Source organism: Hippocampus zosterae, chromosome 17, assembly GCF_025434085.1.
Source record: "Hippocampus zosterae strain Florida chromosome 17, ASM2543408v3, whole genome shotgun sequence".
Classification (NCBI taxonomy): Eukaryota; Metazoa; Chordata; class Actinopteri; order Syngnathiformes; family Syngnathidae; genus Hippocampus; species Hippocampus zosterae.
In genome coordinates, this window is record NC_067467.1 from 280,467 (window position 1) to 307,310 (window position 26,844).

At 51.4% G+C, this 26,844-nt stretch overlaps 3 protein-coding genes across 4 annotated transcripts; 1 reads left to right on the forward strand and 2 right to left on the reverse strand.

The window, feature by feature from the left end:
* Positions 1-1,308: 1,308 nt before the first annotated feature.
* On the forward strand, positions 1,309-3,993 carry hs3st3b1a (heparan sulfate (glucosamine) 3-O-sulfotransferase 3B1a). The gene is made up of 2 exons (XM_052048344.1): positions 1,309-1,928; positions 2,535-3,993. The coding sequence occupies exons 1-2, from the start codon at positions 1,507-1,509 to the stop codon at positions 3,151-3,153; spliced, it is 1,041 nt and encodes a 346-aa protein (XP_051904304.1). The 5' UTR covers positions 1,309-1,506; the 3' UTR covers positions 3,154-3,993.
* A 3,766-nt stretch (positions 3,994-7,759) lies between these two features.
* Positions 7,760-10,517, reverse strand: LOC127589198 (peripheral myelin protein 22-like). Of its 2 annotated transcripts, none has more exons than XM_052048252.1 (5): positions 10,276-10,517; positions 9,606-9,695; positions 9,062-9,155; positions 8,856-8,996; positions 7,760-8,558 (listed from the first exon to the last, which is right to left on the reverse strand). In XM_052048252.1, exons 2-5 carry the CDS (start codon positions 9,681-9,683, stop codon positions 8,401-8,403), a joined length of 471 nt encoding a protein of 156 aa, XP_051904212.1. In that variant the 5' UTR covers positions 9,684-9,695; positions 10,276-10,517; the 3' UTR covers positions 7,760-8,400. The 2 variants fall into 2 exon arrangements, with proteins under 2 accessions (XP_051904212.1, XP_051904213.1); XM_052048253.1 differs by lacking the exon at positions 10,276-10,517 and adding an exon at positions 9,824-10,262.
* Positions 10,518-21,080: 10,563 nt separating this feature from the next.
* LOC127589165 (cdc42 effector protein 4-like) lies at positions 21,081-26,731 on the reverse strand. The gene is made up of 3 exons (XM_052048209.1): positions 26,425-26,731; positions 22,069-23,371; positions 21,081-21,860 (listed from the first exon to the last, which is right to left on the reverse strand). The coding sequence occupies exon 2, from the start codon at positions 23,321-23,323 to the stop codon at positions 22,394-22,396; it is 930 nt and encodes a 309-aa protein (XP_051904169.1). The 5' UTR covers positions 23,324-23,371; positions 26,425-26,731; the 3' UTR covers positions 21,081-21,860; positions 22,069-22,393.
* Between the last annotated feature and the right edge of the window lie 113 nt (positions 26,732-26,844).

Below are 26,844 nucleotides of genomic sequence, written 5' to 3' on the forward strand. Positions count from 1 at the left end.
ATATGTCAACACTCGTCTGCCTGCATCTGCATCTGTCTGTTTTTTTTTTAACCGACCCTCCTTGTCACGTTTCTGCTATGTACCGCAGCAAGCGACATTAAATCGGGCTCTGGCTTTTAAAATAAGGCTTCAAGCCGTTCTTCACTCCCAGTTGAAGAACTACAGAGAATTCCAAAATGGTATCGCTGTGGCAAAACAAAGGTCCGCCAACTGATTGCTAGCATGGTGCAAAATGCTACGGAGGGGTTCATGGAAATGAGCACGGAGCCAATACGATAGAATACCTGCCGATTTATATGATCATCGTAAGCCTTCCAAGAACTGCTACTTGCCCCTACGTGAAGCAGCAACGCACACAATAAGAGCATACAACATTTATTTATTTTGGCTGCGGCCCTTCTTTGCTTTTACATTTCATGAGATTGAGTGGGGGGGCTAAATGCCGCTCGTCATGTTGTGATAAGCGGCATGAAAGTACGCATATAGCGTGTAACCCTAAATTCAGGCATATAGCAGCATACTGTATACGTGATGATGATGATTATTGTTATCGTCTCCTCAAATATCGCAACAATGCGCCTGCGCCACCGAAAGCAGATCCTCAAGTTTTGGATGCGTCTCTTTCCGTATTGTGCCGGTGCAGCTCACGTAACGGCCCGCGAGCGCATATCTCCGATGGCCGTCTGAGGGATGTGATAAGGGGCTTAGATGAAGGGGGGGGGGGGGGGGGGGGGGGCTGAATTGCTGACGGACACGGCCGCTCAGGGGCTAATCCCACTAATCCTCTGCTCGCTCAGGGGTGCGCTGGAGCCACGGGGCCGTGACCCCACCCCGAGACGACACGCGCGGCTCTCGCGCTAGCGATTGTCCTCACGCGTCCTCGGCGTGACAGCGCCGCGCCCTTCTGGCGCCGTCAACCATTAACGTTTATGGCCGCGTACTCACGTATGCTCACGTAGAAACGCGCGCGCAACGTGTGCGGACGTGCATCATCAAGAAAAGGGCATCTTGAAAACAGGGGGCGGGGATCTTGCAAACTTCCACGAGTCGTCCGGGCTGGCACATTTGTATATTTGCGGCCATAACAATAAAGGGGGCTCGAAAAGTGACGCGCAAATCCGCAAGATGTAAGGTGGCCCCATATTGTGTTGTATAAAATATCATTTTCGTGACAAAGTTACTTTCTGTGTCTGCCACTTATTTGTGGCCCAGTTTGTTGCGCACGAAGCGATTCCTCTGCCGCTTCGAGCTCAACGCGACACATATCAAATATATATCCGTCGGGGGGGGGCGGCTCTGAAGGGGGTAAGCCGGAAGCGCGCGCGCGAGCGAATCACGTCCGAGTCCGCGATCGCTCGTGGCTCGGGCGCGTGCGTTTGGGCGCGCGCGCTCGCGAGCTCAGACGGCAAGTGAGGCGCGCTGGTCGCGCGTCGACGGTCCCGTTTGGGAGGAAAGTTGGGCGCACTTTTGCCAAGATGCCCGCCGCTTGGACGCCGACTCGCTTCTATGGAATCTAGTCCGGCTCTCCACGTTGCGCCAACAGCCCAGGCCAAGAACAAATTGTTGGTCGTGTGCATCATGTTGTCCCTGTGGCTCTACGTCATCTACTGCTGCTCGGGATCCGGCGCCGGTGCGCCCGGGCTCGGCTACGAGCGCGGAGGAGCGAACGCGGACGCCCGGCGCGGCGGCGGCGGCTCCCGGGACTTGCTCCGTAACGAGGCGGACGACGACGCGGACGCGCGCCGGGCGTCGTCTTCCTTCAACGAGTCCGAGAGTCAAAAGCTGCCGCGGGCCATCATCATCGGCGTGAAGAAAGGGGGGACGCGCGCGCTGCTCGAGTTCCTGCGGCTGCACCCGGACGTGCGCGCGGCGGGGGCAGAGCCGCACTTCTTCGACCGCAACTACCACAAGGGCCTGGACTGGTACAGGTGAGATACAAACGCGCACGCGGGCCCTTGGCGCCGAAACTTATTCCGTCACACTTGACTTTCGACCGAGGCGTCGAGAGACGGAGAGCAAGCGGCTCATTTCCAAGGAAAAAAAAAACATGTCGGACTTTTAGATAAGCACGCGTGCTTGTTATCATACGTTACAATCAATATGTTGATCATGGAAACGGAAATCTCCACATTAACGGAGGGAGGGTGGGATCGATCTGTCCATCTCAACATATGACACAACGCCCCCCCTCCCCCCCCAATGGCACGGCTCTCTATCAACACTATTTACACATTGATAGCGTGCTTATTTGCGTGACCTTCATCTGTTCGGGAACATCCAATCAAATCGGCGTGCCCCGTAAAGTTTTCGGCCAATGTTCAATGTTGTTTTTTTCGGTGTCGGGTGCAAACTTTTGCCTTTCAAGTTGCGAGTGGGCAAAGCACCTCATGTCAGAAAAGACACTTTTGGGGAAAGTTTCCAACTTCATCCCGTTTTCACGGGTTTCCCCGAAATATCTCCACGCCCGTTTCAAATGAGATGAGTCGCCCGCGTGTGACCAGGCTCGGGCCCGACGACATTTGTGTCTTTTGCAGGGAACTGATGCCAAAGTCCTCCGAGGGTCAGCTGACCATCGAGAAGACGCCCAGCTACTACGTCACCGAGGAGGTCCCCGCCCGGATCCACGCCATGTCGAAAGACACCAAGCTGATGGTGGTGGTCCGAGACCCGGTCACCCGAGCCGTGTCGGACTACGCGCAGACGCGTTCCAAGAAGCCCGACATTGCGTCTTTCGAAAGCCTGACCTTCAAGAACGCGTCGGCGGGCGGCATCGACGCGGCCTGGAGCGCCGTTCGCATCGGCATGTACGCCAAGCACCTGGAGCGTTGGCTCCGATACTTCCGCGCGGAGCAAATGCTGTTCGTCAGCGGCGAGCGGCTGATCTCCGACCCCGCCGGGGAGCTGGCGCGGGTCCAGGACTTTCTGGGGCTCAGGAGAGAGATCACCGAGAAGCACTTCCACTTTAACCCGGCGAAGGGCTTCCCTTGCCTCAAGCGGGCGCAGAGCGACGGCAAACCGCACTGCCTGGGCAAAACCAAGGGCCGAACCCACCCCGACATCGACCCCCGGGTGGTGCGGAGCCTACGGGAGTTCTACAAGCCCTTGAACAGACAGTTCTACCAGATGACGGGTCACGACTTTGGCTGGGACTGAAATCTGCGAGTGCATCTCCGTCTTCTTTATACAATTGTCTCATCCAAAGCTGTCGAGTGGATTTGCCAGCGATGCGCACAGTTCACAAGTCGATTCTATCAGAATTTATTGCTATGATCTGAAATTGCCACGCCTTGTAACCGGGTTTACGCCCGATCAGGGATTCTCACACCGGAATGGGGTCCGGGGGTCTGGTGTCAAAATTTAGATGACATGCCCCCCCAGCCACAACTTCAAAGGTGAAATACAGGCAATGGATTGCTGGGTCCGTCGCCAAAACGCTCCTCAACAGCTGCCGGTCCTTACGTCAAATTGGCCATCTGGCTCGCTGGAGCAAATCTATCGCCCTACATGAAGATGAGTCCAGCACGTTTTGACTCGTAACAATCCTGCCAAAGGTGAATGCTTCAAAAAAAAATCAAGTTCAAGAGGTATAGAAAAATGAGGCTTCAAAATGGTGAAAAGCCAAGCGCTTCGCTATCAAATTCCACCACTTCAACCTTGAAAAACCGATTCTTCACTTCACTTTTCGCTCACCACAAGCATATCAGGCTTTCATCATCATCGTGAAAATAAGAATATTTTGTAATACTTATCCATAATTGTTTATGAATGAAGGGTTCGGTTGAGCATAAGTTGGAAATTTTCCATACACGAGTTACAACACCTGGCGAAATCCGTATGTTGTTGTAGCTTGAACTTACTTAGCTTAAAAAAATAAATAAATAAATAAAGGAATTGTCTCCAAATCCGGATCTGCTAGAAAATAAAGTCAAGACACGGTTTTAAAATCGACGTCAAAAACACATTCAGGGAGACATCAAGCCACCTGTGATGCAAAGTCGCAGACCTGCAGACCTTCGGCAACGGGCAGAAGCTCAGAGAGGTCAGATGGGCGCAAACATTCCAAATGGTATGGGTGGCCAGTGAAGGGATGCCATGGTCCCAGTGAGGTGCTCCCTCTCAAGAGGCGAGCAGCGGCATTCTGGACCAACTGGGGATGCTTGGTGGAGGATTTTTTTTTTTTTAGTGCTGCATACATAACCACACCGGCTACATTTCCATGAAATGAATATCTTTCGCCGTTGTACTGGAGGTGTCCCTAATCTTGAGGCCAGTCGGAGCGGAGAATAAAATCTTGTGAGCCGGCCCATCTCAGACACGGCCGGAGATTTTCTTCTTCTGATCCTGCTTTCTCCCTAATGAGGTGTGCGGGGCCCCCGACTCTGCATGCGCCACCTTCATAGGCCACCATTTGGCCAAGGAAGGGCAACGCGGGACCACGGGTGGGATTATTTGGCTTTTTAGTGGCGGCTAATCTGGAGCGGGTGGTCCTGTCTGAGCCGTGCCCAGCTGGCCCAAAATCAGATTGACGCGGGGACCGTCATAGATGGGGCTACTTTGGACAGCGTCGCAATCTTATATGAGGCAAGTTTTCTCGCTCGCGTTGAAAGCGAGGGACAAGTGAGAGTCCGTTATGAAACTAACCTGAAATGCCATCGGGTCCTCCTGCGTGTGGCGTACGAGTGCAAAGGGGAGGAGGGGATTAGGATTCGGTTGGGGGCACGGTGTCCTCCTTGCCGCACACGCACACGCTTTCTAGTTCACGTCAAGACACATTTACGGCGGCCGGGCATTAACTGTGCGAGGTCCGCTTATTACCGTCGCGCAGTTAAACAATTGCCGTCTCCCTCGCCGGTCGCGGGCGGAGAGCGCTGACCCGCGGCTCGGGTGGCCGCCACGCGCTCCTTATCGGCAGCGACGGTGCGGGCTAATTCCATTATCCCCGCGCTGATGCAATAGTCTGCGAAAAGGCTACGCATGCTACTAAAAAGGTCCACTTTACTTGCTCGGGAGAGCTTTTGTTTCCGCTGCTGACACGCGACACGAAAACTGTTTCAAACGCTCGTCGGGTTTCTTGAGTTAGGCCGTTCGCAGGGGGCGACCCCGTCTCCCGCAAGTGACTGCTCGGCCTCTGGCGAGTATGGATTTGGTGAGCAGAAGGACTCGGGGCGAAAGCTCAGTGGCCAATTAGTGATGGGACATGACACATGGGGTGTTTTTTGTTTTTTCAACTGCAGTCGGACGTCGGTCACGGCAAAGAGGAGAAATCCAGAGACGGCCACGGTTCCTTTCAGACATACCGGCAGCGTGGCAACAGTTTGAAGCCATTTTCCGATGGCTTCCAGTCCCGTCGCCGCTTCGACAACCCGATGACAAAGTGACCTCTCGGAATAAGCGGGGAGCACCACGAATCCCCTCCCGCCCATGGCGGTAGCAGAGCGGGTGTAGTCTCTCTGCGAGTCTGAGTGTGCGTGCCGCAACGTTCACTGCTTCGCTAGCGAACTAAATTGCACATTCCAGACACTTCGGGCACACCTCTTTGGAGGACAGCGATGTTGGGATGTTATTGTTTGTGGTGAGGCGTCGGACGGGTTTCGTGCTTAGCCGCCACTCACTCACAAGTTCAGACTTTTCCCCCCTGACTCTGACGTAACGTCTACTGTTGCGAAGGACATTCATTTTGACAACATGCTCTCCCCGAAATACAGAAGAAGCATTGCAGAAAGGAGTACACCATCATCAGGTCTTTTTGTGACAAGACCGCAATCCTTTGTTTTTCACACGAAAAAGGGACCACAAATACCCCCGCAAAAGGGAAAAACGCGAGGCCGGATCACCCCCCACCCCTTCTCCAACCCATGTTTACCAGCATGTTTAAAATATGTAAACAGTATTTACACGCCTTGACTTTGATCTTTCGTGATTAAACCTTTAGACCAGGGCTGTCTATATTATATATTATAAATACTGTTGACTTGACTTGACTTGTTTATTCAACTATTAAGTTCCTGTAATGAGGGCTTTGCTTACAAGAAAATGCCGACAATATGTCTCTTACTTCTGACATATGAGAATTTTCAATTTTGGTCAAGATTTGAGCGAGCGTCATGGAAGTTGATTTGCTTTCGCGGGCCACATAAAATGATGTGACGTACGGCCGACAGTAAGCTTGTGTAAAAAGAGTGCGCCCTGTGTACACAGATGGCGGACGGGAAGTTATTGTGTTTGTCTTGCATCGCTTCTCTTTTATTTATTCATCATGTCAGAGACGGGAAGAGGGAAGATTTGTGCCTGTGGCTCAGCTTTATATACAGCCGGCGGAAACGCCTATTTGATCGCCTGTTGAATTTGGTAAGTTTCCTCATTCACAAAGAAAACATCAGTGTAATTGTCATAACTGCTTGTTGAAAATGACAACAGGTAGAGATCAGTCAATGGGTACACACTTAGAGTGAGAGAGATTTTTTTTCGACCTACTCACGTCGTATTATATTGCAGTCTGAGACCCACTGGAAGCAAAAGTCAGCCATGCCTGCCGTCTAGCGGTTAATGGGAATACTGCACGTGTAGATTTAAAGCTTGATTTTTTGCTTTGTTGCTTTGTTTGTTTGTTTTTTTGTCAACAACCATAGGAAACTAGAGTGTCCTTTGTGAGCAAACGTAAAAGATCCGCAGGGGACAAAATCATGATGCTCTCCCCCGCACAATATTCTTCGCATGCACTTTTAATTCAGCCTGGTGTCTAATTTGGGCAGATAGCTCCAAATTCTCCAAGTTTGTCACTGATGCTCAAACGCATCTAAAAGTGCTTTTGATCACGGGTAGAATCCTCTTTTAATAATCCACACTGGTGCCAACTCGTGAGCGCTGGCGCCAGGAGATTAATGTCATACTGCTTCACTGTTATTGTGCGTTTAGAACAGGAAACCCGGTGCGGGGAAAGGTTGACATTTTCAGCATGAATGTTAGAGCTGCAAATTTGTTCAGCACGTATGTCAGTGAACAATCGGGAGAATGCGTTTTTTTTTTAATATAGTGTATTGATACTTTGTGAGACTCCAAAATAAAAAAAGGGGCAATTGCTTTCAAACGTGTGTCGATGGCCCTCTCTGGTGGCCATAAGCAGTCATTACCTTTGGAAATACTGTACTTTGATTTCATTCTCTCCTTCACCTTTCCGATATCCGTTATTGGGTCGGTGGGTGTGCGGGAGCCTTTCCCAACAGTCATTGGACGCGAGGCATGATGACATAAAATTCTGTTCCGACGGAACCTGAACTTGTATTTATACATCTTCAATTGGGGACACTTGTAAGATAATCAACTCAGTTGTCATCTCTTACCTTCCACTTCATGTTGCGTCGCTCTGGAAAGAAAAACGAGGAACTAAAAATCGTCATTCTCTCGAAAAGAAGAAAAAATACACCGGAGCACGTTGTTTCTTCGTGCACAGATCGATTGGGGTGTTGGCTTTCTGGGAAAGGCGGCCATCTTGGTCATCGTTGCTGAAACATTTGTCATTGGATTTCAAAGAGGCCGCGTCTGCTCTTTTTCGGGTGGTCCGCTCGTTCGCACTCGCCTTGGTGATAAAACAGCGACCCCCCCAGCTCGGAAGGGACAACTACAGCACAGTCAAAACGCATCCCGTCAATGAAAAGGGAACATTGAGCGTGAATCATAACCACAACGATGGAGAAATATTACGTTGTCATTGCACATTCCAACTTCAAATGAATTAGAGAACTATTAATAACACCATAACTTGTTTTGAATCAAGTGAAGGTTTATTTAGAAGAATACTGACAATACTTGAAACGAAGGAATCACAGGAATGACACGCTTGCTGAGTAGATACACAGACATGGAAGAGGTTATACATTTCATGAATAGTTAAAAAAAAATTCTAATAAAAGGCAGCATTTTATCAAAATGCAACGTCTTCATTTTGAGAATCAAGTAACAGAATATTTTTTTGAAAAATTGCTATGGGAAGAACATATTTTTTAAAAGCTAAGGCACATTATTCAAAGCATAGAAGGAAAAAAATGGACAACAAAACAGGGAGCGTAATATCTGGCGAACAAAGCGACACTTCTTTGGCACAGCTGCATGACATGTGAGAGACACACACTCTTCTTAACAACGAGGAGACAATGTTAACAACACTATGTACAAGACGTAAATGTAAAAATGCTATAAATATGTCTAAAAACCACAGACGCTATGTACATCTCTTGTACTTTGGAACGCGACACGCAATTGGGCGACGCGTGCGCTCTCGTCGTGATGTCAGTCCGTTTGGTGTTGGTCTGTGGGCAGTAGGCACAGTGCGACGCCCCCTCTCCCTCCTGGCGCTCTTTGTCCTCCCGCGCCGTGTTCTTCCGCCGCGCTCTGCCCCCCCCCTCACTCCTTCTTCCGCAGCACGATGTAAATGAGGCCGCTGATGAGGCAGAGCGGGAACGCCACCCAGGCCAGCACGTAGGCGTAGCCGAACTGCGCCCCGGGCAAATCGTCCGTCCGCATCACCGTGTAGATGATGGCGCCGCACATCACAAACAGACCTGGGAGCAGCGGGGAGAGGACCACATGTTTTGTTGTCGCTTTCGTCCTCGCACTCAAATCCACATTGCAATGTAGTAGCAGGCAATTTTTGAAATCGCAAAGGAATCCATTTGAAGAATATTCCTTTAGGAAGGCTCCGGATACGCTTAAGAAGTGCAGAAGGGGGTTTACGTGTCATCCTTTCATGAAATGCTTGCGCCACTGACTTGTTTGCGTGAAAAACGAGGCGCTTCACACCTGTCGGGAAACCGGGCGACCTTGCCCAGGTCCGCCTGGGCACACGAGCGAGTACTCACTGGCCAAGATCTGGAAGATGGCGGTGAAGAAGAAGCGACCGCCCTTCACCAGTTTGAACAGCTGGAAGACGAAGGCCACCAGCGAGAAGAAGCAGAAGAGCACGGCCAGGATCATCAGGGCCTGCACCGCCTGGATCCAGTCTGGCGGGCACAACGTAGTACATTGTCACCCGTGCGCACACGCGTTTGCATTCTCACTTGCAAACCTTCATCGCTGGCTGGAGTGCACTGGTAGATGACATCATTGGCCAGGCAGTTGTACCACAGGTCCTTGCTGACATTGCCACCGACGGTCCAGGCCTGGTCATCGCGACACCGCCGACGTGTTTTCGGGACGCCGCGCCGGCGGACAACCACATGTTCGATTAGGCCAAGCAAATATATTCCAAAACACATCTGAAATAAACTGACGCGCGAGGCAGAAGTCTGATCCGAAGACTTTTGAAGGAACTGCTACCCCATCATCAAAATAGACAGTTTCGCATAGAATACAGCTACCATTCACAAATATACAGAAATGTCTAAATCAATGCTTTCTCAATGATACTAAAATGGAGGGCCCCTTTTAAAAGAGCCGCAGCCCGCGATCATAAATGATTATACTATTGCTAAAAAGAATGAATAGTCTATGTTAGAAACGCAGTAAAGTTGTTCCCTTCCTTCTGAAGGGAACAACTAAACAGAAGAGGTCATCAAATTTCTCTTCAAGACGTCATCAAGAGTAGAAGAAATACAAGAATATGGACTTACACTCGCTGCCGTGGACACGATGAGAAGGATGAGGATGATCAGGTGCAAAATCAGCACTCCGAGCAGGATGAGCAGCATTTTCAAGTATTTCTTCCAGGAGAAAAAAAACCAGAAGGAGACATTTTAGGTGACATTGGTGTGATGAACATTTGGAGGGGCAGGGGGGGAAAGTAACAGCACTTGCGGGTCTCTGACGATAGATGGCGACATTTCCTTACTTATGGTCACCGACCGCAATGTTTACTTCGACAAGTATCCTGTTACGTCGCCAACGTAAAAAGTGCAAACTATGGGGAAATGTCGTGTTTTAAGCGTTTCTTTCCGTCCGTACTCTTGCGTCGAGGTGGGAACATGTGATAAGTAAGTAACGACGTCAAGGGGAAGGTCTAAACCAGAGAAGGTCCCAAGTTTTGAAGCGGAAAAAAAAGCGGTTGCGCCCGTTCAAGAGTCTGCGCGGAAACACGAAACCGACGATGGAAACATTTTTATTTAATCATAAAACAGCGCCTCAGACCGTCCGTCGAATAATTTAAAAACGTCCAAAGAGTTCGAGTTCAAGTCCAGAGAGAGGAGGCGAAGTTACTGTTGCTTGGATAGCAGAAAAGCAGCAACAACAACACGGGAGTAAAACGAGACCAAAAGTCGTAAAAACAAAACAGTCCAAACTTACAAAAAGACAACGTTTCCGCGGAGGGAAGGTGGGTGTGCGAGAGAAAATGGCTAAAGTCTTTGCTCCCGTCGAAGTCGAGCTCCTTCGTCTTCCTCGCTCGCTGCTAGTCCAGATGTGGCTCTCACGCCCCAATCGCACTTTTTCTGGGCCGGAGAACACCGCCCTACAGGGCCCCGCACGTCATCACGGAACACACGCCACTCCAATCCACTACTACGACTTGTCTCCCCATAGGAAGTCAACTCCTCTTCCCGCACGAGCGACTCATGTGGATGGCACTCAAAAGGATTTGCGTCTTCCTCCGCGTTCTTCCATTAAAAGCACATTTGTATGAGCCAAAGCCTCGAACGCCGTTGTTATTAGGCAAGGCTTTGTTGGTATAGACTGTGCCCATTTAGAGGGAGCGGAAGGGAGGGGGGGGGGGGGTAAAAATAGCCACGGCCAGCAGTTTTACCAATCGACTGGGTATCATCTTCATCATGACTACACGGAAAAGTGTCAAGCGCACATGCCCGAAATTGAACATGAAACTTTGTTTCGAAGCGGCCATTTTCTGTCAATTCCAGGCGTCTTTCATATTTTTGATTGTTTCCTAAAGATTCCATGCACATCAACTGCAAAGTGGCTCTGACAAGAGTGTGAGTGTGAGTAACTCATGATGAGAGTGTTCTGTATGAAATGTACACACCAAGCAGTTAGCTAGATTGCTTATTTTCTAAATGTATGTAACGACGCATTTCAATTAAAAATCTCCAAACTTTTTTTTGTTTTTTTGTGGAAGCAGAATTGGCAAACCTAGGGATCGCTGCTATGGTTTTTCCTGGTTTACAGCCGCTTGTTGCCAGGCAGATTCTGTGGAAGTTCCTAAATGTGACTCGTAACAAAGGAGCGCGGCAAACTATGACCAGCATACAGTCGCTGTCAGCAGGAGTCCAAATGACGTTAAAAACACAAGTGGCGGGCTGCGGGCTCGTATTGGTGTACCTAATTCAGGGTCCGGGATTTCATGCTTCCCATTTGAGAGTCATTCGTTGCTCAAAGCTATTGTTCACGCTTTTGCCCACAGTCTGAAAGGGCTTCTTTTTTATCGCACCCCCACTGACTGACAACACAACCGCTCCGCAGCAAAGCACGTCTGGAAGTAACTAAAAAGTCAGAGTCGTTGCGCGGCGAAATCTGAAGCCGGCACGCCTTCGCTTATTGTGGGACTTTGACACACGAACGTGCTGGTCAGATGTCTCTCTCTCGCTCTCGTTGTCACTCTTTTTGTTTGCACAAAAGTGCTTTCGGTTTTCGCTGAAAAGATGACCTCCAGCAAAATAGCCGACACAAAAGCCAAGCGCATGGGAGGAGGTTACGCGGGAAAGTCCCGCTTCCATCCCAATCCGTGAGCGTCAGCGGACGGGACTCGCGCTTGCCGCAATAGCGTGAAAAGTCAACGCTGAGAATCCTGTCACGAGCGTGCGTCGCTCGCCTTTTGCACTGAGCCGCCATGAGTCAGAGCTTTGGCCCGGAGTCTCCACCTGCACGAGGCTTCGTATGAGGTTAGCTGCCAGATTGGATTTGGGATCCAGGCCGACCCCAAGATGCAGTGAGGAAGTCTTGGGCCAAACAGCTGGACTTTCAGTGGGAACGCCAAGAATTGGCCCGACTTTCCATTCCTCCTCTGGGAGGTGACGCCGATCGGATTTGCATGCCGGGATGGGATGGATGGAGCTCACCTCCCACCCCGGGGAGAATCTACCTCTCCAGCTGCGGTTGGGGGAAAAACCGTTCACCGGTTTCCCAAAGCGCCTCTTACGTCAAGTGGAGGCTGAAGAAAGAAAGAATCAAGAGCAGGAGGCCAACGCTGGGAGCTCAAATTGCAGGCACCCGGGCGCTCCTGCCTTGACTGACATAGCAGACGACCCGCCTGGCTTATGAACGCCGCGCATGCAACTTGCCTCAATTGATTTCTTTTCTTTCCACAATGGCGCGAGATCGGCACGAGAAGCGGTTCATGCCGCAGTGACCGTTTGCTTCACAGACGCTATGATATTCGTGGCCGAGAATTGTGTTTCTAAAGCGTAAACGGGTCATGGCTCCCGTTATGGTCGGCCAAATGAGAAAGTGCGGCACCTTCACACTTGCAAATTCGGGTCAGGTGGCGGCGTGTGTTCAACCTCAAGGCAAGACCAGCGAGAATGAGGCCTTTTGAGATTTGGATGAAGGAAGGCCTAAGTGAGCTCCGCCGAGCAGCTGGAGCGGGCTCTCGGGGGAATACGGAGGAATGACGGCACGCCCCCCCCTCCCGTGACCCTTCGCCGTTGCTTCCAAAGTCAAACATCGCAGAGCAAAAGGTTTCCTCTGTGGCAACTCCTGATGGGACTCTTGCTCGGAGGCTTTGACAACGCTGATCACCAAGTTCGGATTGCGCACGATCCCTTTGTGGAAAGGAGCAGACGGCTTGCAATCGGCCTGCGATTGCCTCAGCGGAACCAGTCGCTCATCCTTCACCTTTGGAACGCATACGACAGTCGCTGGCGGGTCACGCAGACGTACTTCTGCTCAGTCGCTTACTGCGTCCGAGTGAAGCGTCGCGTGCACTCGCTGAGACGATCCAGACTTTGGGGCCTGGATTTCAAGGCTCGCAAGTACAAGCACGGTGAATGCCGGGCACCCAAAAGCATTTTTTGTCGTGAACATCTGGCAAAACCACGTCTGAGAGAAGGCGGCAGGAGCGCAACCCTTGTGGGAGGGCTTCCCCAGAACCGCTCCCACTCCATAACAGCAGATCCACACACCGGCTCGGTGCGCTTTTAAAGCCAAAGACTGGCACTGCGGCGAGCGCGACGAAAGGGCCCAGCGGCCCGGGCGTTGAATCGGACGGTCCGGTCCGAGCGGGGCGGGGCTTTCATTTCTCTGCGCTGAGCAATGGCGGGAGCCTCCCTCCCAGGCCACGACAAGACAATAAATCTGAGAGAGACGCCGCGAGCGCCTCTTCCGTGACGCGCCAGCGGGCCGATCCCCAACATGTGCTGGCCATTAGCTTCCCGTTTGAGGCCGCGTCATCCCGCCGGGGCCGGCCAGCCCGTGACCTCATGGGCCCAGTGGCTGCCATGGAATTCAGGCAGCGCTCCCCTCGCCTTCGATACATTCCGGGCTCTTTGGAATTCCTCCTCCTCCTCCAAATTGTTTTGAAATGGACACCTTCAACCCAACTACAACTCCCAGGGAAGAAAAATCAACTCTTGTCAGCTCGTTATCAGAAGGGGCTTTTTTTTTTTTTTTGTTTGGTTTAATTCCAGGCAGGCTGGCGGCCTCTCCCAGTTCGTGTGCACGTCTTCTTTTTGACAGCGAGCGGCCGTGCGCGTGCCCACAATGTGCGCCGGCACCTCTTTGGCACAGCGGTTGTACGTTTGACTGCTCAGAGGTTGGCAAAAGTCCTCCCAGGCGCCACTTTCGACTGGCCAAGCGCAAGTACCGAGACTGCTTCTTCTCTCACACTTAAGTCAAAAAGTATAGACGCTAGCACGCATTTAGCGCCGTGAAGTTGAAGCTGAGACTAGACAATGCCCCTCCCGCCCCCCCACTCAATTGCATTTCTGCATTCCATGGTGGGGGTGCAACAACGGCATCAGTGTTTTTCAATGGGCCGCCACATCCATCCAGCGCTTTTACTCCCTCCTCATCTGGCTTCTCTCTCGCTTTTCATGACAGCGCACACCATTCTTGACTCTTTTCCGAATTCGCCAGGGGAAAACAAGGTGCTTTCCCAGAAGAATTCAATTGCAATTTCTACCCCCCACCCCCCCTTTTTTTAATAATACACGGGGGGGTGTTTGTTTAAATTTGTTTTTTTTTGTGGCAAAATTTGGTGTTGTTCCAGGGGAACACAACATGAAGTAAAATATACCGTGGATTTTTTTTAAAGCCCTATCAAATAGCAATGCTGCAATGTTCCTACTTTCTTGGCAAAATGTAACACGCTCCTCACGATTGAAAGCATTTTCTTCGAGAACTAAGGCCTGGATTGCAAAACATTGCTCTTTCCTTCAAGTTGTTGGTGACAAAATACAGACCTCAGATCCCACGTCGGCATATTTTGTGGAAATGCGCAGACGGGCGGCGGACCTGCAAGAGGGAGGGCTGCACCACTGTGGGAGTGGACACAGCCTTCAAATACGCCGCACTGGTCACGCACTCGAGTCTTGAGAAGGTGGAATCTGCACAGGAAAGAAAAAAAAAGAGATAGAGAGATATGTCACGTTTCAATTGGAAAATTGTCATTTCGCCCCCAAAACAAAAATGTTTTTTTGGTCAAAATAGAAATGTGCCGGGCAAAAGGTTGTTTTCAAGAAACATTTGGTGGCAACTTTCCCTGGAAACGTTGTGGCTGAGCATTGCACTTGAGCGTCAATGCGCCTCGAGAAGACGGTGGCACGTTTCACCAAAAAGCTGCATGGCCAGGTCAAGTTTGAAGAAGGTGTCGGCGCCTGCGACCGAATGCTCGCGTGTTGTGACTGTAAACGCGAAAGCTACACGATGGCGCCACAAAAGGACGGGAAAACGCTGGTTCCGTGTTTAAGTATCAACGAAGCAGCTGGCGACGTTCATCATGTGTCCGAGAGGCCCATAAAAGAGCAGATGTCGCCCATCGTGGCCTCCGATGAAGGAGGGGGGCCGGGGGGCATGCGGGATTGGTGCCCGCCGGTTGACACGTCCAATGTCTCCGCAGAAGAAGCAACAGCTGGACGGACGCCCGCGCAGCCTTGGGGACTGCTGGCCACTCCCATGCCGGCCTGATGAGGGATGTTGGGATGCTTTGGGACGCTTGATGTGTTCCAGATGAGAGACCTGACCGGCGCCCCCCACCCTACCGCCATTCCCCCTTTCCCACCTCCACCCAACATGTGTCCCGCTTCAGCTCCTCCGAGGGAAAGGGTGTGGCAGCTTGAGCGCCCAAGAACGCAGAGAATGAAAGCAATGGAATGCATTAGCGGTTGCGCTTTTCACGCTTGTCCTTTTTGTGTGGGCCGTTCCAAGTTCGGAGGTACGAAGCAACTCCGACACAATATTTCCATTCCCAAACGTTCACCCAGGTGTCATCATTCGTCTGTCCTGAGCTCTTCTGGAACCCGAATGGAAAGGAACTTCAATTGAGCCTTCAAAGGGAGAGAAAAGTTGCAACGCTTGGCTTCTTGATGAAAAAAGACGGCCCTTGTGTTTGGCTTGAGAAGTGGAGCGCTTTGCCTGATGAATGAACATTTTTGGGGGGGTCCTAATCTCGAAATGTGCTGAAGGCAAAATCTCAGACGATGGAAACTGATGCGGATGTGGTCAAAAAGATTCTTCTTGTGTTGTTGTTGTTGTTATTCAACATCCCCCAAATGTTTGGATGGCATTTTGCCCGGGTTGTATGGAACCTTTCAATGGGAGAAAGCTGCGCTTCCCGAGGGAGGGGCGGGGATGGGATGGGCAAAATTCACAATCGCCGGCTTTGTCGAAATCCACAAATGTCCGGCCAAGATTTTCTTTTCTTTTCTCATTCAGCGAAAAAGGAGGTCCTGATGTCTTTTATCCTCTCTGAGGGGACCGACGTTGTTTTTGCGACATCATCATCAACTTTGGTTGGAAATGCACAAGTCGCTTTTTCCACTCGCGCTTGATCACGATGCAGGCGGCAAAGACTTGTGTAAAGGGGGGGGCGGGGGGGTTGTCGGCTCGTACTTTGTATTTGGGAGTTATTGGACGGCGCCGCGTGTGGCCAAAACGTAATCCGATGACTGAGGGCGGGACTCGGGAGCCTTTCCATCCATTCGTTCAGCGAGTGAAAGTTGCGTCTGCGTACAGTGAGGGCGCAAAGCGGCCAACTTGCGCGTCGCCGGTTGTAAACGCCGCTGGGGGCGGGGACAGCGATGAACGCTAACGCCCTCCTCTCCCGCCTTTCCTGGCTTCCCGGCGGGGGCCCCCGCAGCGGTGGCCCAGCTGGAGAACGCGCGGGATGATTACCTAAGCATGCCTCCTTTTGTTCCGCTCCTCCCGCCGGCTCGGATTTATCCATTGGACGCATCCTCCTCAAACGGCCGTTCCTCACGTGGAGCGTGTGCGCCCAAGCAACGTGCCGTCTTTCGCTAGTTTCCTCTGGTGGCTTTTTGCCGTCGGCCACCACCACCACCACCACCGGCACGAACCCTAAAAAGGCAGAAATGAGTTTGGTTGCGCACTTCCGCCAAAACGTACATTCCGGACGGCAGCGCTCAGGTTTGACTTTCGACATGATAGTTGATCAAACAAAGACAATTCAGACGTTGCGCTTTGAAAAGAACGACGTAGCTTCGTCTTTCGGTCCGCTAGCTTCAATATATCATCGATGCGTTAACCCGCAAAGGCAAACGGCGCTTATACCAGCAATGGCAGTCATGGATTATTTATCCTCCGCATAGAAGGCTTGATATGAGTACAGCATATCAAAGCGGGCGCACAAGGAGTGGCGGCAATTCCATTGAATCGTATCGTCACTCCACGGATCGCCATTTTGCCAAGTGAGAATCCACATGACAAGAATGTTCGAGAATGCCCCCCTCCTTGAAGGTAACGGTTTGTACCTTCTCCCGCATTTGCGACGCTTGTAAAAGTCAACTAGGGAGGGTAGGAAAAGTGATAAACTACTTTGTGAAACGGTCCAGCTGCCTTCGAAATCACACACTGAGGGTGTGGCTGCGGAGAGAAAAAAAAGCGGCGGTGACGACGTGAAGAGCGGACTTGAAAACAAGGCTGGAGCGGAGTGGGCGTCGTCCGCCAGACACCGTCGAGAGAGCCGGCCTGGGGGGGTGGGGTTTCGGCCGATCCCTCCATAAATCGATGCCATGTGTTTGTCATTCAGGCTTTTGTTTGTCTGCTCCTTGGCCGGCTTCAAAGCGGCGGGCGACGCTGGCTGTTTTTCTTGCGGCCGCGTTGTGTTTGGAGGCTTTGCGGGTCTGAGACCGCAAAAGTGAAAGTCTGGCGAAAGGAGCAATGACTCGGATTTGCTTTTGAACCACATGGGCCCCTAAGAGGACTGCGACTCCAGAGGAAACATTTGGATCCATGGGAGTGAATAAAGTCATTTCTAGGGTGGCAACAAATAGTGAACTAATTCATCGCTTGCATGACCCCCCCCCCCCACCCGAATCGATAAATCCGATTGAATAACATCTTTTAATTCCCACCCCTTCATGGAAGAACGGGACATTGATTACCTGCTCCCAATCACAGCCAGCAAAGGTCTCTGACAGAATAAAAAAAGACTCCAATCATTCAGAAAGTGATTGCGGGATGTTCAAAATCCGCCCGCTGTATACTCCCCCCCCGGCCCCCCCCCGCCTGCTATGCGTCATGAGCTCACTCAGCTCCGAAGGAAGAAAAAGAGGAAGAGAGCCTGAAGGTTGAAAGGTCAACGCAAGTCCGATGGGATGCGACCCCCGGCGATCTCTCACTTCCTGGCAAGCGTCCCAACGAGGCGCTGCGCGGCGGCCATGCCGTGCGGCCGGAAAACAAGGAAGGCATTGTGCGCGCTCTTGGGCTGGCGCCAACATCCCCTGTTGGCCTGCTTGGAGCCTCGCAGCATTGTGGGACTCACTTCTTCTTCTTCTTCTTCTTCTTGGGGATTTTTATTGGCAAGTTTGCAGTTCCCACGAGCTCATTTGACAAACGTCTTATTCGATTTTTGACATTTATCATCTTGGCTTGGCCCGCTAGCTCAATGCTAACCTCAAGCGGAAAATGCCGTGAGAAGGCGAATGAAACGAGCCTCACCACGGTGACGTTGGAACCCCGAAAGCGACACAGACAGCAACGCAATAGCCACAGACATCTTTTCTTTATCCTCAGCAAAAAACAATATCGATCACGTATTGCTGCGGCTTACCGAGCAGTCGTGGCGTGCGTGTGAGCGTGCGCTCATTCCGTCGCTGTCGGCGCTATTTTTAGCCGCTTCGCGGCTGCACTTTTGCTACATGGAAAAAGACATTTCAACACTCGGGTGGGCCCTGAGGCGGAACCGCCATGACACACTCCCGACCCAAATGTTGAAGTCATACTGAAAGTGATGACGAGATATGAGCCGTCACCACGGTACGTTGTCGCTATGAAGACGTACGGAGTGGAACGCGCAACCGGGCTCTGATCAACTTCATTTTTCAATTTGCCAGCGGCGTCATCCCTCCCCCCTCCACCTTTCGCGTGCGCGTGTGTGGTCTGCGGGCTTCCCGAGGTGAAGAGGACAACACAGGCGCTGCACTGGCTCGTGTTTCTTTTCTTGGTGATAGGTGAATTTTTCACCACGTGGGGAAAAAAAAAGACTGATGAAAATTGACGCAACACCATCGGGACAGCTGGAATGAAATATAATAAGGGCAATCGAAATCAATTGATGGGATGGGCAAGAGGCACTACTACTAGGCATTGATGTCCCTTATTTATGTAGACTTATTTCCCTTTGAGTGGCGAGTTCTCAAACCCACACAAACGTACATACCTACATCATATTATGGGGACTTGAGTTGTACTTTCACAAAATGTTTTCATGTGAACACATTTTTTGTTCCCAAAGAATGATGGACAACACACACAGACACACCAGAAATGAGGACCTGATTTGTGGGCCCCAAAATATGCTTGTGTGACCACAAGAGCGATGAAGAACATCATACACACACACGTGCGTGCACACATCTGACCTCGTTACGGGGACCTGATTTGTGATGCCAACGCTACAAGAAGTCCTGAAGACAAGCTCGAGTACACAGCTTTTTTTCCCCCCTCAAAAGTGATGAAATCCAGAAAACACACACATACATTTTTTTTTTGGTGTTTGTTTACGGCCTATTACAATAAAGGCCTTGCAAGCATGCTGTTGCACACTCAAAAAGAAATAAAATGCTGGAGTTGCCAGGGGAGCCGTCTGGATTGTGTGTGTGTGTGTGTGTGGGGGGGGGGGGTAAAATAGAGAGCAAACCCAGGCAAAAAAAAGGGAGTATATGAACTATCTTGAATTGCCCCCCGCCCCAAACTTTTTCACTTCCTGCCTCTTTTTCTCTGCTTCATATTCCACCCCCACTCTAAAGCTTGCACAGCACACCAGGCAGGTTGTTTAATTCTTTCCAGATTGCGGCGTGCCGTCGTCCCGGGAAGGGCTCCGCCAGTCTGCTGATGGAATTTAGCAGCAAAAAGGGGGCTTTGCCAGTGTCCAGGCCGGGGGCTCCTGACGTTTAAAAACAAAAAGGCAGAGCGCGCCACTCGTTGGAGGCGCTGGGAAACTACAGCCTAAAGTGAACATTGATTTGGGGTGGGACAAGAAACAACTGCATGGTGGCTGGACTCGGCTTACGATGACTATTTTTTTAAGTTGTAAACCTGAAGAAGAAATCGTTGCTTCATACTTCAAGCCTTCAAACTTGTGAGTACAATATTTTACAGGAAATGATGCAACATTTATGATAAAGCACCCCCTCACATATGACATTTGTGAGCTCCTCCAAATCTCCGCACCCCTCCCTCCTTTGAAGCCACCAAAACCACCAGAAACGAGTTCCCCGTGGCCACTAGATGGCAGTAGACAACAAGCTGTCCTGTCAGCTCTCACCAAGCTGAGAAAAAAAGACATTTTTAGCTCCCGTTGACAAATTGGAGGCGGATGTCATGTGACATCGTGAAAAGCAAGGCCCAGTAAAATGGGCTTTGAACGATTGAATGGGGAATACATCTGAGGTGTCAGTGTTCGCCAAACTCCGGGCCGTGGAGGAATTTTAACTGGGTGAAGTGCCTTGAGTTGCCCTTAAATTGACCTAATCCACCTTTTAATACCATCGCCACCGTCGTTTTTTTAAAAATACTGTACATGTACACAAAACCACGTTTCTTTCACAAAGCAGAGCGTAGAGAGCAACGGGGCCATTTTGTGGATTCGAGGACGAATATCACCATTAATAAAACTAGTTAAACCTTCCATTTTATCAACTCCAAACCTCTACATCACAATAGAGCAGTTGACAATCGGTATTTATCTTATAACATGAAACCTTCTAAGGAATAAAGATATTTTAAAAATCATCCGAACACTTCGTACTCACCACAGAAAATATCCATCGTCTTTCACTCCTCGGAGCTAGCTAGCTTGCCGAGTTAGGGAAATCAAAGCTAACTAATTGTTGCAGCTGGAGTGCTAAAATAGTCAACAAAAAAAGACTGTTAGAGATATATTTCCAGATTGGGGTCAGGGGGAAGCCATCCAGACAATTTATTCTTACAATGACCATTTTTGTATCTTGATCTATGAATGTATTTTACATTTATTTTATCCAGTCGTCACCAGCGAGTTGGTATGAACCCCAGTTGAGTTTCTGTGATCAACCAATCAGAGGAATGAAAAACGTAAACGTCACTCGCAGCTATCGCGAAGGTGGGGCGTGGTCAATGTGAAATCTGATTGGTTAAAAAACAAAATTCACCTTTATTTCAACAGGATTGTAATCTGGGAAGATCGCATTGACATGAAATCTACTTGGACAAAAAAATGTAACATCCACAAGATTTGAAAAACAGTCTGGGCGATAAGCGTCAAGGTTAAACCTTTTCATTAGGTCCGATGGTAAAACCTTCAACTCGGAGCCGACATGAGCTCATACTTACCAAGCACGTCCGGCCACAGCGCGATGACTTCCGTCCTTCCTTCCTTCCTTCCTTCTTCAAGGGTACCACCTGCAGAAAATGGCTTTTGACTATCGCCATCAGACAAGGACTAAAACACCTCCTAGCTTGATAAAAACGCTAACAGATCAAGTGAGGAAAGAGCACAAATTCTTTTATTGAAAAATATATACGTTATTCAGGCTAATACAGCAATCAACATAAACAACAAAAAAATCTGACAATATGCAGTCATGACAAAGACAGAAAGGCAAAAGACAAACGCGTCCCTTTCACCCGTGAGCACCAACTTATCAAACAACCGGAATGATATACTCCAGTGTTGGGAGTTACTTTGCGATTCTCTCGTTGCTGGTTGAAACAATAACGCCTCTGTGGCACCGTTTCACCAAGCGGCGGCGGCGGCACAAGGAATCCTTCTTTTTGAAAAATATGACGCAACGCTCAAGCCGCGACGTCTCCACAAGTCGCAGACAAATGTTTTCGATCACAAAACTAACAAAGAACATAAGAACAGATACAGACGGATTCAAATGTAATTGGGCCCGTCCGTGACACTCAAACGTAATCATCATGACATCAAGTTATAACTCACAGCGTGTCGTTGCAAATCGTACCCGGAGGGGGGATAGGGACTGGTTTTGCCCTTACAAATGCGGGCACTGTGACGTTTCCCAAAGTGACAATTACGGCGAAATGAAGCAAAACCAAGAGGGACGCCTCATCGTTGTTAATATTTAAGTAGAGGTTTCCTTGACAACAAGACTCACTTGGGACATGCTTTGGTATGTGCTGCCGTTTTGATCAGCAACAGAGTTCAAATGGATTGTCCGTAATTGATAAAATAATTGACTAGTGACAGGATTTGGGAACCCCGAAATTTGCATAGCACCACCCACTTGACAAAAATAAAAACGCTCCCTCAAAGGGAGAGACGCCACGCCTCCCTTTGAGCATCCATGCCTCCATTTTGAACGAGTGGCGGAATACACTGCAGGCATGCTTTTGGAATGAGCCTTCATTGGGTAGGGGGTGACTTTTGACTTCTTGGTGGAAAATGCACACGAGCGCGGGTTGGAACATGAATGAAGTTGTAACCCGAAAACTGGCGACGCCACTATTCACGCAAGGACGCCAAGGAGTCAGCAAGTTCGCCGACGTCGAGCAAAACCAGAGCGCCGTCCCTCATGTCCCGATTGGCTGTCAAGTGCGCGGCGTCTCTTTGAGGAAACGCGGCCCAAAGACACGGCGGCTCGCGCGCAGTTTATGTTCCGACGAGCGGTGGTCCTGCGCCGACGAGAGACGGGCAGGGGGCCGGCCGGGGGTCCGTCCTTCGGAATGTTCCGCGTTCAAAGGGCCAGAGCGGACAAAGCGCCGGCTGGCGAATTCCCACAGTCCGCCTCGCCTCTCAAGGGCTGCCGGCTGACGTCAGCAAGATTGGGCGCTTTCCTCACACGCGGATCTCATCGTCTTCGTCGTCGTCCAGGAAGGACGAGAAGCGGCTCTCCTCTCCCGGCGGAGCGCTGAAGGTGGCGCTGTCCGTGTCGGCCGCGTACACGCCCGAGCTGGACACGGAGCAGCTATCCGGGTGCCGCAAGTGTTTGGGGAGGACCTCCGGGGTATACCGGGGGGCGGGGGGCACTTCGGGCCTCGGGCTCACTTCCTCCTCCTCCTCGGCTACGGCCACCGTCGTCCTCCTCCCGTCGCCGTCGTCGTCGCTTCCGTGGGCGCTGAGCGGCGGTGAGGCGCGGCCCTCGCTGCTCTTGCCTTCCTCGTAGCCGAGGTCGTCGTCCTCCTTCTGCATCACGCCCAGGATGTCCCCCAGCATGGACGGGCCCAGGTCGACGTGGAAGGACGTGACCGAGTCGGCGTGCTTCATTCCGCCGCCGGTGGCGGGGCTCCGCCCCTCGGGGAGCTCGCCGGCTTCCCCGAAACGCGGTTCCCGAGACTCCGGGAAGCGCCGGCTCGTGGGGCTGGGGGACGGGCTCCGGGCCACCGCGTCGCCTCCCGCGTCCTCGTCGTTGAGGAAGGGCAGAGACATGGCGTTCTTGACGCAAGCGGGCGATCCTTCCGAGGCGGCTGAGGGGAGCTCCCGATGGCGGTCCATTCGGGTGGTGGACTGCGAGCGCTTGCTGCTGCGGAAGGCGCGCGACAGCAAGCCCGGACGGGGGGAGCCGGGGAAGGAGGCGGGGTCGGCGGGGGGCTCCCCCGAGCGCGAGCCGAGGAAGGAGGTGTCGCCGAAGGCGTCGCCGCTGCGGCCCACGTGCATGGTGTGGCGGAAGTCGCCCAGCGGCGCGCTGATCATCTCCCGGGTCAGGTCGCTACGGGAGCGACGGTTCTTCTGAGCGGGGCCGGACACCAGCTGCTTCAGGATGGGCATGGCGGCACTTTAGCGCCCGGGTGAACAATCGTCAGTCAGCGCCGGATCCTGAAAAGACAACACAAAATCCTTTCACGGGCACGCTAAACTTGACGCGCTCAAGCAGCAGAAGCAAACGTGAGGCCGGCTACATTTGCGCGCCGTTGTATTTCGAGCCTTTCTTCTCCCCTCCCCCCCGTGCGAATGTGCATACATACGCTGGTCCGGATGCAGAAGAAGGGGGGAGGGGGCGGCGAGCCCGAGAAGGCCGCAGTTGGCGTGGGAAAGGCGAGGTCACGGCACGGGAGGCTGGACTTTATCAACATTCTTTTACGACACCGCAAACATGGACGACGTGGCGCAGACGCCCCCGCGCGTCTTTGTTGGGCGAAAACCGCATCGGAATTTGACTGTCAAGATCCAGTTTTTCAAAAGAAATGAATGAAAATGCTGCAATCCGAATTTTCCCTCCAGCATCTGTGCCCAAACGTGATTTCCACGCCAAACGGCCATGGAAAGGGCACATCTGGGTTCACTTGACTTGCGGGCAGTTTCTTGAGGACGCTCGCCACGGGAACACGCCTTTGCCATACAACTTAACTCTCCGTAAAATCCCGCCGCTGCTACTTATGGACGGGGAGAGAACGGCTTGGAATGGCATCTCGTTAACGTGGTGGGAGGTCTGAGAGATGAGCAGAGCAAGACCGAGACAAGTCAACAGGGGGGGGCTGGAAGCCCAAGGCTCACATCACCCGTAATGAATCTGCTTCATAAAGCCTCCAAGCAACAGCTTGAATTTACGAGCACTGGCAGGAAAACGAGCGACATCCCGCGTTGAACATTTGACTACGTTTGAGGGGCCCGAAACCGTAAAAATCAAGGCATGAAAATACGGAGGAGGCAACACGCTCCTCCGACAAGTGCGGCACCCGCAAGAGCCGCTCATTAAGCAGACAAAATGGCCATGTCTTTGACAGATATCGGCCACCAAACTCGGTTAGCTGGCCTGAAGATGCCCGGGAGGGGCTGATCACATGATGTCAGGGAGGCGGGGAAGTGCCGCGCAGGCAGAACGCAAGCGGCAGGCGGCCATTTGCAGCAAAGGCCCACTTCCACTGCCGTTAGCTAGCGGACATACGCGGCGGCTTCTTCGGCCGCAATGCTAACGGGAGCCGCCGGCCGACCGCGAACGCGGGACGGGATGAAAAGGAGTCTCGGGAGAACCTTGAAGACCGCTGCGGAAAACCTCTTCTCGCTTTCCCGTCCGCAACGGAAAGAACGCGGGCAGAATCGCCGCCGCCTTTCAGCCGGTGCGCCCGGTGGACGCCGGCTCCAACTGGTAAAAACTGGAAAGGTTTGTTCTTTGCAAGGTTTTGTGACCATGTTGCCAAAACATGTGCCGCTCACATCCCGTCCTGCCCTTTTCAGTCTCCTAAGAGCGGGCGGCTTCTCATTTGTTTGACAGCGCTACCCGCACTTGCATCGCTGAGCTAAGTTTTAGCTCGCGTTGGAGTTGGGACCGCTCGCCGCAGTTTGGCTGGTTTCCCTTTCAACCGAATCATCAACCAAAGAGCGTTTTGCGTGGAACCAAATCATGTGGTCTTATTTCGGTTGGCTCGCTTGATGCCAACACGCAAGGCCCAATGCTTTGGTGGGACGGCTTTTTCCGTTCCTATTTATATCAAGCAGCGTGTCACGTCGGGGTCCCTTTTCATACGAATGGACTTTCAGGCCCCAAAACGATGTTGTTGTCGCCGCAAATGACCAAAACAAGCCACTTTGTGAAAAGAGAAAGGAAACAAAAAAAACACGTTTGGTCTTTCAACGGAGCTCCTGGTTTTTCTAACTTGAAGGCCAACGAGGCAACATTCTTCAAGAGCAATTTCACATCCTGGGAGGGGTTTTTGGATAACAACTAACAGTTATGTTGGCATTTCCTGGAATGTGAAGGAAGCGGACACACACGGAGACAGACACACACACACACACACAGGATGCCGCAAATACCACGCCGAGGGTCCTTTTCAGATGCTTTTCTGCAAATTGTAATCTGCGAGCAGGCAATTACAGCCCATGAAAGGGGGGCCATGCCAACCCCGCTGCAACTTTTACCTCGGAGCAATGCGCTGGAAAGCTGTGCAGGCTAGTTTGCAGGCTAAATAAGATAAGATAAGATATCCTTTATTCATCCCACACTGGGGAAATTTACATCCAGACGTGGCTAAGTCAACAGGCTGAGCGCATGACACACGAGGAGGCCCGCTCATCCATTTCGATCCGTGACAGCCCCCGCTGACACGTCGCAAAAGGACCCCGTCCCCGTGTGTGGCTTGGATAAGAGGGGTCAAAGGTAAGACACTTGGAAGTTGTCAAAACAAAAAGAGGCCTCACACCAAGACGCCTGATTACATTGCCTCCACGTGAAGAGGCGGACAGGGGTGAAGTCCATCCTATCGACGCGTACCGAGCCGCAGCCTTGCTCGTTAGCTGCGGTCCCAAAAGCCGGCTGAGGCATTTGGCTTGTGAAATCAATTAAAAATGGCTCCCGAGTTATATTCAGTTTCTTAGCTAGTTGCGCTGTTAAATTTACCCGCGGCAACTTGCTATCGAAAATCAAAATCACCTCAGCAGTGCATTTCACTGTTGCACCCCGACACGCTTCCTTTCTATTTTGCAAGCCGAGGGACAACACTAGCAGTAAAAATAGAAGCAGGCTCGCTAGATTTGAACTACAAACCATTGCTCCATCTTTGACTTGGTAGCTATATATATATATATACCAAAGTTACCTGTTGTATCTTTCCATCAACATTAATCACAAACCGACCTATATATATATACAGGTATATATTAATAAGGGATGCATGAACAATTGTCACCTGTGCACATTTGCGTGTGCACTATTAAATGTATCACGGCATGCACAAAGCAACGCTTCGAGGGGTGTGTGCACGGGACGAGAACAATCAGTAGCTCTGACACAAAAGATCAGCTGCTGTCGACCACGCGCGCACACGACCCTACACGCTGTGCCCAAGATGAACAACCCGCAAAGTGACATATGCTTTAAAAAAAAGAAAAAACAGGTCAAAGGTTCAATCCGAAACGATGAGCATGCTTACCTTGGCATCCCATTCATAAAAAGCCTGCCCCACGTTGAGGCCCCCAGCAGCTTGACAATGGACCGGAAGAACGGGCGAGGCACGCCTCCGACGAACTGAGACGTTCGAAAAAGAAGGAGAAAAGAAAGAAAGAGGCACAAAACGACAAGAAATGGCCACTGTGCAAGTGGAAGCCGAGCCGGCCGTGTGCAATTCGGGAGCGTCTTTCTCGGCGGAGCTGCTGTCACGTCTCACATCATCTGCGCCGCCGTGCCAGCCGGACCAAATCAAGTCGCGCGTGCGCGTGCGCGCGTTCTATCAGAAGGAGCTCGCTGGGCCACGCCCTCCTCCCCTGGTAGGGCGCTTTAAAGGCACAGCGGCACCGGAAGGGAAATGACGTCATATTTAGCAGACAATTGACACTTGTAAAGCATTAACCCA